General features: G+C 32.0%; 2 protein-coding genes across 3 annotated transcripts; both read left to right on the top strand.

Moving 5' to 3' along the window:
* The first annotated feature begins 313 nt into the window (after positions 1-313).
* LOC11423378 (protein mago nashi homolog) lies at positions 314-2,788 on the top strand. The gene is made up of 3 exons (XM_003603526.3): positions 314-586; positions 1,198-1,365; positions 2,251-2,788. The coding sequence occupies exons 1-3, from the start codon at positions 368-370 to the stop codon at positions 2,314-2,316; spliced, it is 453 nt and encodes a 150-aa protein (XP_003603574.1). The 5' UTR covers positions 314-367; the 3' UTR covers positions 2,317-2,788.
* A 1,896-nt stretch (positions 2,789-4,684) lies between these two features.
* Positions 4,685-7,001, top strand: LOC11427354 (gamma-glutamylcyclotransferase 2-1). Of its 2 annotated transcripts, none has more exons than XM_039832022.1 (9): positions 4,685-4,880; positions 4,987-5,113; positions 5,209-5,285; positions 5,376-5,432; positions 5,796-5,852; positions 5,966-6,006; positions 6,132-6,203; positions 6,297-6,376; positions 6,492-7,001. In XM_039832022.1, exons 2-9 carry the CDS (start codon positions 5,005-5,007, stop codon positions 6,671-6,673), a joined length of 675 nt encoding a protein of 224 aa, XP_039687956.1. In that variant the 5' UTR covers positions 4,685-4,880; positions 4,987-5,004; the 3' UTR covers positions 6,674-7,001. The 2 variants fall into 2 exon arrangements, with proteins under 2 accessions (XP_039687956.1, XP_003603572.2); XM_003603524.4 differs by having other exon boundaries at positions 4,685-4,881; positions 4,992-5,113.
* The last annotated feature ends 2,220 nt before the right edge of the window (positions 7,002-9,221 follow it).

Here is a 9,221-nt window from a genome sequence, read left to right as displayed (position 1 = left end):
AAAGTTTTAAAAAAAATTATATGAAAGGGTTATTTTGGTACTATTGTAAAATATTAAGTAAATTTGGGTGTAACCTAAAATACATGGGGTTAAAAGAAAAATTCTTATGACATTGGTAAAATATTATTCGGATCATATCTTATAATTATGATTATGATAGCGGATATTTTATTTATTTATGCCAAAATATTGCTATGGGTTTTATAGTGCTATGAAAAATGCAAATGAGCATAAATCATTTTGATTTTTTATGATACATTTGTATTGGTAATTAATTACATTTATGAGTATTAGAAGTGAATGACCCAGCTTGGTAAATAAACAGGGGAGAGATGGTTTTGTTAGTAGCAAATTGAGTTTGAGAGAAATGGGAAGTGAAAAAGAGAATGGAGTGTTCTACTTGAGATACCACATTGGACATAAGGGCAAGCATGGTCACGAATTCTTGGAGTTTGAGTTCACTGACAATGGCAAGCTTCGTTACGCCAACAACTCCAATTACAAAAACGACACCATCATTCGTAAGGAGGTTTATGTATCTCCTGCCGTTATTCATGAATGGCGTCGTATGGTTTCAGATAGCGAGGTAATCTAATTTATGTAAACGATCCTTACAAATATCGAGAATTTTGATTTTAGTCCTCTATTTATTTTTGTTGCTAGTCATTAAAAATACACAATTTTCTGTTTTTGATTTTGGTTGCTTTGTTTTAGTATCATATTTGTTCTTGTCATAGGTAGAAGATTTGCTTGTAGCTCTTTGTAATAAGGACTAAAATGAATATTGACCAATCTTAATACTCACAGATATTACAAACGGTAAAAAGTGACATATTTGCAAATGACTATAAACAAACAAATATTTTTTGAACGACTAAGAAACATTGGCATATTTGGAGGGACTAGGCATATTTAAACCTTTTTACTTATATGTCTATTCGTTTCCCATTGCAATTTTTGCTAAGTTTCTGTTTCAATTTTATTGCAAAACAAATCAAACATAACATTAAACAATAATATGAAATATGTCTCTGTATTTGAATCTTATTGTTAATTTTTTTGTCGAGTTCCTTTAAAAAAAATTACCCTATTATATTGTGTTTTTTGTTTGTTTTTTAATAAACGTGTTTTGGGTTTGGTTTAATTTGGTGGTTATTGTTGTTTGTTTGATTGTTTGATATTGGTGGCTTTGTTCAGATTATGAAGGAAGATGATCACAACTGGCCAGAACCGAACCGGGTAGGGCGTCAGGAGCTTGAGATTGTGATGGGGAATGAGCATATCTCCTTCATCACAACCAAGATAGGGGCTGTTGCGGAAGTTGAAAACAGTGAGGGGCTTCAAAATTTTCACTGGCTTGTTCAGGTGATTGAGCACATTGACTGTTTTGATGAATTTATTTCTAGGATCTTCTGTTTGATGTTTTATTTGTTAATTTTGTTTATTGTTAGTAACATACTGTTTTTTAACCTCTCTGAACATGATTATAAGTATTAAGGAGTCATATTCCTAAAGCTTATGACTAAAGGTTTTGACTTAATGGTTATCATTCACTTTCAACTTGTCTGGCTACAATGTGTAAAGGTCTATAATAAGCTTAGATCAAATGAGTTTTTATAAAATCATTTCTGTAACATGACCAGCATAAGTTGATCCCTGTCCATCCTTGAAGAACTTGTGGATATTCAAGAGGTCTCCGAACTTGAAAAAAATTGTATTCCCTTGCATAAGCAACAATGAATGATCTCAGGAGACGAGTAACTAGTGACACAAAGAAAGCTACAATTATATGTAGTATGAATCATAGAAGATTGACTAGGTACAGCATACTGTATTTCAGAATTTTCTTTAAAATTTAAGCATATCAAACCTGCTTAAGCATATCAAAACCGCTTAACAACTAGACTGAAACGCTTGCCTTGATTAGGGACTATGAGAATTTAAGAGAGCGCATAACTAAATGAAGAAACCAAATATAAACTTGCCCAGCAACACACATCAATCACTATCATACACGAACCTAAAAATCACCGATATAGTTTATGCAATGGTTTTAATCTTATTATTCTGTTCTTAATTTAACTGTTAGTTTAAAAGTCCGCTGTTATGCAATGGTTTCATCATGTTTTAGATAATGATTTCTATATTCCCCATGAAGCCATGATATGTTAGTATTTTGTTTAGCTTGTATTTTTCTTATCAGATAATGCCTTTGCTTATTCCTATTAGTTATACTAAATATTTTTGCAGGATTTGAGGTGCTTTGTTCTCAATCTTATTTCACTTCACTTCAAGATCAAGCCTATACCTATATAAGATGTTCACAATTAAATATGAGCTCGTCCTATTTGGAATGTGAACATTTTCAACAACTTTCCCTTTTTGCTAAAGAAGTTCGACATCTGAATTAGTTGATGAACGGGGAAAACCTGATTTGAATGGTTAACCTTTGTACCAGATCTTTGGTTTTTATATGCATGGTTTTGACTAATTTTTCTCGTTCTCCAGCTTCCACGGTTGGAGCATGAATTGTTACTTTGAGAGTTGCATGCTTTATGTATTGAATGTGCATGTACCAAAATGACTACCAGTTACGTTCTCAGCAAGTAGTGTCGTATGATATTTTTCGTAGTTTCTGCCCCCTAAAGCACTATCCAAATAATCAGTTGCCCTGCAGTTTCTAGACTAAGTTAAAATGGGAAAGATTGTGCGTCAATCAATTGTGGTGAAATTTTGAGAAGTGTTATATATTTAGACTTTTGTATTCAAAGTTTTATTGTGGCTCTTCTATTTTATCCACGAGGGCATGCATACACTAACGGGTAACTTATAGAAGGGAGGTTATCAGCCTCATGCAGAATTCTATGAAGTGTGTAAACAATATATAGTTTGATGAAAAATGAGAAGGGTCCCTGCTCCTTCAGGCAGAGTAGAGGGCAGGACACTTAGCCGACGCATCTGCATATTAATGTTCTTAACCGATTCAAAGGTGAAGCTCGGAAGTACGAGTTGACACTGAAGAAGTATTAAGAAAGGATGTATATGGTTCCATCCTTCCGGTTAACAGATTCTTTCTTCCCTTAAAAACATTAACATTTGGCTCTAAAAAAAAAACTGATGTGTGACCGGGAAATGACTGGGATAGTGTTAACTGGCACAAGATGGCACATGGTGGTGGTGGCCATTGCATCAGCTGAATTGGACCAGATGTCAGAGCTGGGGGGTTAACTATATATTGACATTGATGTATTAGTAACCCCACAACCACCTAAACCTTCTTTCCAAACCAGAGAAACCTGTTGGTGAATAGTAATACCATCGTGGCCTTCATTTACTTTCGTAGATTATTAATTTATTAGGCTGGCCTGAAACTGAATACCATAATCAACTTTAAAACTCTTGCGAATGTGTTAGTAAAAAAAATACTCTTGGTGATGCACAAAACTTAAGTCTCTTGACTAAAGGAACGTGTATTTGGCTAGAAGTAGTGCCGGTGATTTAAAAACATGTTCAATTTTTGCAATGTGCCGGTGATTGACTTATTTTAAAACGGATCTATCTATAAAATTGAAATCTGAAAATTAAGTTAAAACAAATTTTAAACGATAAATTTTTAGAATATTTACCCACACAATTAATTACGACAGAAAATCGATACACAATACATTTTGTTTGTAGAGTTTATTTTTATTTATAAGAAAGAATACATTTTGTTTGTAGAGTTTGTTTTCATTTATATTTATGAATAAACAATCAATTTGATCTTTAAAGTATCATTCTCTCTCAAATTTAATCCACAAACTATTTAAATCAGGTTATTTTTTCATCCAACTATTTAGTCATTCTGTTAATGTTAATAATTTTTGTTGTTTTTTCATAATAGATTAGGGACTCAATTGATTTATTTTTCATAGTTAAGAATTTTAATAGTTGAAAGATTAAATTGTTGAGAGAATGATAAATTAGTGATTAAATTGAGTGTTTTATTCTATATTTTACTTTTGGCTACCTGCATTTGGCCTAATTTGAAGGGAATTTTGAAAACATGCATGCCATTTTCAATTTTAAATTAATGTCAATTGAGTTGAATTCAACACGAAGGATCGTTTCAATTTTGAAAATTCCAAAAGTGCCGGAGACTTTGGGTATGGCAAAGGTGGACTACTGGTCCCTAATTCCATCAAAAGCCAACTAACAACAACTCTATAAACAAGCGAACCATTAAATTCGCTTCCCATGGTGGGTGTGGTGTGTCCAGGTTCATTGAACTTTGATTCCGTTTTTACCTTCAATCACACGCTTGAGTTTAGTCAACAACTGGCACAAGTGTCTTAACTCCAATTATCGTCCAGGTTCATTGTATCTCTGCAAATAACCAACCGTAAATTATTACTCCTAATCTCAAACAATTTTCAGGAAAGATTCATCCAACCTTACAATCACAAAGATTCATCAAATCTCTCTCGTTAAAAGAAAAAAAAAACATATTATCACTTTTAATTTTAAAATAAAAATGGATAAGTTGTGAAGAATATATTAAAATAAAATAAGGGTTGGCAGTTAGTAATATTAATTTAATTAAAATGACTTTACCAAGCTCAAAGAGACGAGAAAGCACGTGACAGACAAGTTGGTGGACGTTAAATTCGCATACTTTCTTACCCCATAAATACCAACCTTTTCTCAACTGGAATACCCCACGCCTTACCCGAGGGAAATAGAAAACAAAATCCATAGAAGAAGAAAAAAAAAAAAAAAAAAAAAAAGAGGGGAATTTCTGCAACCCTAATTTCATTGCTAAACCCTAATTGTTTCAGCATTCCTCTCTTAATTAATCCTCTTCTCATTTTTCTCGGGAAATAACTCTTCAGATCCACAAATGTAAGAATCCATTCTTTTCTTTTTTTCATTCCTACTTGCCAATCCTAATATTTTTATAATTAATTTATGGAAATTAACTGATACAGATCTTCGTTTTTTTATTCCTACAGAAATCTTGCAGCCATGGTTTTCTGGGTTTTTGGTTATGGTTCACTGGTATGGAACCCAGGTTTTGATTATGACGAAAAAATGCTTGGGTTCATTAAGGACTACAGACGCGTCTTTGATTTAGGTAAATTCATTGCTTCACATGTTGATACGAGTTTAGATTTCCATTGTTGTGTATACTTTGCTTAGACACGCTGTTTCAAATTTTTGTTATTGCAGCGTGTATTGATCACAGAGGAACACCTGAAAACCCTGCAAGAACTTGCACTTTGGAGGAGAAAGAAGGGGAAATTTGCGTAAGTTTATATTTGATTTCTGTGATGCTTTATCTTGTCTTGAAGTGATTATTTTTATATTTGATTTCTTACTATCATTTTTGTTTTCAGTGGGGAGTTGCTTATTGCGTTCGAGGAGGCCCTGAAAAGGAAAAACTGGCTATGCAGGTAAAACTATTTTTTCCCTATACAATTCTAAACTTAAACTAGTTCTCTAGCCTATAATAAGTTTATATTTTTTCCCATTCTGATCGATCCAATATTTCTTTAACATAATTCCATCTATGAGTTTCTAGGTAATGACATTCCATTTGTGATTTTAGGCTAGGGGCTCGTTTGGATTGCCTTATTTTTTAGCTTTGAAAACTAGCTTATGTAAATCATATTTTCTTATGCTACCTTGACAAGCTCGTGAAGAATAATACATAAAAGCTGATTAATTTGCATAAGCTCAAAATAAAAATAAAAATCCCACAGGCCCAAGTTATGTGTGTGCTTTCTGGCTTCAATATTTTTATCATTTGTTTGTAGTATTTGGAGCGGCGAGAATGTGAGTATGATCAAAAGACTCTTGTAAACTTCTACAAGGTTAGTTATGTGCAACCATTATATTTTTGTTTTCGTATGTCTAGTGATTGCTAGTGTTGTCTTTAATGGAGTAATTGATGTTTCTGACTTGTAATTTGTTATCTTTTCTGCAGGAAGGAGATTCTCTGCATCCCGCTCTTACTGGAGTTATTGTGTAAGTTATTTGACAGAGTATTTGATTTTCTTTAGCTTGTTTATGAACATTTCATGAGTGATTTTGATTTGGTCATACCTAATAGGAGAAGTTTGCTGATAGAACTCATTTATGTATGTTTACAGTTTCACGTCTACGCCAGACAAAGAAAACAACATATACTATCTGGGACCTGCTCCACTGGAGGATATGGCTAGGTATATTATATTATTGTACACTACTTTCCCCCCTTTTTTATGTCAAAATTTTGGCCTAACCATGTATTCCACTTACTGTGCTTATTCATTCAGGCAAATAGCAACCGCCAATGGCCCATGCGGTAACAACAGGGACTATCTTTTTCTTCTAGAAAAGGCTATGCATAATCTTGGTACGTACATTCATTATAGCTCCTACATGATCACATTTAAAATTTGCAAGCACCTTCTTGCTATTATACACTTCAATTTTATGAGATGATAAGTTGAGAGCTCTTGCTTGCACAGGTCATGAGGACGACTTGGTAATAGAACTTGCTAATGAAGTGAGGAAAGTCCTTGGAGTGGTGAATGTAGTGCTGAACGAGAAAAAATTGGTTGGACCGACGCAACTTCCACATCAGCCGCATGTACCCATTCCATCCCTTCAGTTGCACCCACTGCCAGAACCTATTGCTTTGGATAGTTAAGGACCTGGAGATTACTAAAAATTGATCTCAGTTCTTCATCTAAACTGATTTGATGTGGACCCTGCTAACCATCAATCAATTTTTTAAATAATATCATATAGTTGTCCACTTTTGCTAGTTTTAGCTGCTTTTTCACCCATTCCATTGAGATTCTCCTTAGGTTATGTTGAGACAATGTTCTGATTTTGGTTTTTTTTTTTTGAGAGGACAATGTTCTGAATTGGAATGTGAGCGTTAATGTTACATCTACAGTACTAATTAAAAAAGGATAATTTCTATTTAGACAATGGCAATCTTGTATAAGCTGAAATGAATTCTGTTGGAGCAACTATCTTGTCTATTTGGTGAATTGAACATTAAAAAATTGCTTCTATGCTAGTATGCCAAGAAAGAGAATTCACGAAGGGATAACTGTACTAAATGAAACCTAAACAAAAATGTAATTTGCTCAATTAGTTGATGAACGGAGTCTTAGGCTCTGTTTGGTTAAAATAGCGGATAGCTGATAGCTTTTAGCTGATAAGCTAGTTGATAGCTGATAAGTTAGCTGATAGTTTATAGCTGATAAGCTAACTGAAGTGTTTGGTAAAAATAGCGGTTCAATTAGCTGATAAATGTAAAATGATATAAAGGGTATTCTTAATTCATAATAAAAATTATATAATTAATTTAAGTATTTGTAATTTTGTAAACTAATTTTTTTTTAAAAAAAATACTTTAAATTTATTAATTTAATATATCCAATGTATTATAAATTAAATTAAATTTTATTCACTAAAATTTTATCTTATATTTATTATCATTTAAGTGTTTCCACTTTATAAAAAAAAATAACATTTATCTCAAAAACAAAAAAAAAGGTAGCACTAATAGAGTAATACTAATACAAAAGAATAAAGAAAATAACACTTACCTCAAAAAAAAAAAAAAAAAAGTAACACTAATAGAATAATAGTATTTTGTTTCGTAAAAAAAAAATGAAGGTATATATTTTTTTCAAAAAAAAAAAAAAAAGAGGTCAGCTGATATATATATAAAAATTGGAATAAAGGGATAGTAGTCTTTATTACGTAGCTTATTATAAAAATTATAATGGATAAAAATACAATTTAAATGAAATAATAAGGGTAAAATAGGAAGAAAAAGTGAGAAGCTATAAGCTATAAGCTCAAACGCTACTTGGAATAGCTTCTGAAAAATAGCTTATAAGCTCGTGAAATAAACTATAAGCTTATGGTGAAAAAGTGTTACCAAACAAAACTTTTTTTATCAAACGAGCTTATAAACTATAAGCTAAAAGCTAAAAGCTCTTTTTTGGGTTAACCAAACAGACCCTTAATATATGAACAAATCCTGTTTATAGTGATGTTTAGCTATTCGTTACCTTCCTTTAAAACAAAACTACTATTGGTAATCTATATTTTCCGCGTTCTTAGACCAACTACTTTACAAAGTGGCTACCAGTTAACAGCTTTTTTTTTTTTTTTTATTACAAAACTTTCATCACTTTTTGATGTTATTGGTATGCCGATATTAAAAAAGGAATCTTATTGTTTAGCATGAGATTACAGACCGGTTTCAAATATAAACAAAATTCGATCGAAAAAGTTGATGTAATTTTTCAAAGGTATATCAATTTTGATTGATAAACTTTTGCTTATATGTGAGACCGTGTAAGCAGGAAAAATAAACCTTTTGATATCTCTCTCTTCATCCATTTTTTTTTTACACCATAGTATAGGTATTGAAGTGAAAACCTTGTGACTTATTTTCTAAGGAAACCCGTTGAACACAATGCACTCTTTTCTCTCAATTGAATTTTCTCCATACACAATAATCTGACCATTTATTTAGATAGTTCAAATCTCTTACCACTTATATATTTATCAATTGTTGGCAAAGTGACCCTATTATATGACAATAGCATTATATAACTTTCGGAAAGTCAAACGAAAACTTGTGCGGCAAGTCTATTTATTTGTTTGTGAAAATAAAATTCATTCAATTCCATCAAACCCCATGCACACTCCTCGTTGCTCATTGAAACCCTTTCGCTCATTCCTGTAACTAAACTAATAATGGAATCTACCAACAAAAAAAAAAAAAAAAAAAAAGAACAGAAGAGTTTAAGAAGTTGCCGGAAGGGTGCATCGCCACCATATCCACACGACCCGTTGATAGTAGAATTGGCCCATGATGTCAAATGGTTCGTGACAGAGCACGTCATATGAATATTTTAATTGATGTGACATCTACGTGGCATGTTGACTTGCATTTTTTATTTATATATCTATTTTGTTTATTCGAGTTAAAATGAAATAATTAGTTAAAAACATAAACAAATATTAAATAGATTGAAAATTGTATGCAAAAATGGGGGGAAAATAATTAAACCCCATTTCTTCATCGTACTACATTGCAACAAAGTCAAAAACCCACGTAAAAATTAAGAGAAGTGCTATATAGCACGACATTTTTGTCGTAAAAAACACACGAACACTTACAAACTTCCTATTTACAGATTTGTTTAATTATTTTAATAAAAAAC

The sequence above is a fragment of the Medicago truncatula genome, chromosome 3 (assembly GCF_003473485.1).
Source record: "Medicago truncatula cultivar Jemalong A17 chromosome 3, MtrunA17r5.0-ANR, whole genome shotgun sequence".
Taxonomy (NCBI): Eukaryota; Viridiplantae; Streptophyta; class Magnoliopsida; order Fabales; family Fabaceae; genus Medicago; species Medicago truncatula.
This window is presented reverse-complemented; position numbering and strand designations above follow the sequence as displayed.

Excerpts from the sequence above, each read along its gene's own strand:
- LOC11427354 (XM_039832022.1), top strand. The coding sequence starts at position 5,005 with ATGGTTTTCTGGGTTTTTGGTTATGGTTCACTGGTATGGAACCCAGGT. Across the intron at positions 5,853-5,965 it reads CTCTTGTAAACTTCTACAAG|GAAGGAGATTCTCTGCATCC; the intron begins GTTAGTTATGTG and ends TCTTTTCTGCAG. Across the intron at positions 6,007-6,131 it reads GCTCTTACTGGAGTTATTGT|TTTCACGTCTACGCCAGACA; the intron begins GTAAGTTATTTG and ends GTATGTTTACAG.
- LOC11423378 (XM_003603526.3), top strand. The coding sequence starts at position 368 with ATGGGAAGTGAAAAAGAGAATGGAGTGTTCTACTTGAGATACCACATT. Across the intron at positions 587-1,197 it reads GTATGGTTTCAGATAGCGAG|ATTATGAAGGAAGATGATCA; the intron begins GTAATCTAATTT and ends GGCTTTGTTCAG. Across the intron at positions 1,366-2,250 it reads ATTTTCACTGGCTTGTTCAG|GATTTGAGGTGCTTTGTTCT; the intron begins GTGATTGAGCAC and ends ATATTTTTGCAG.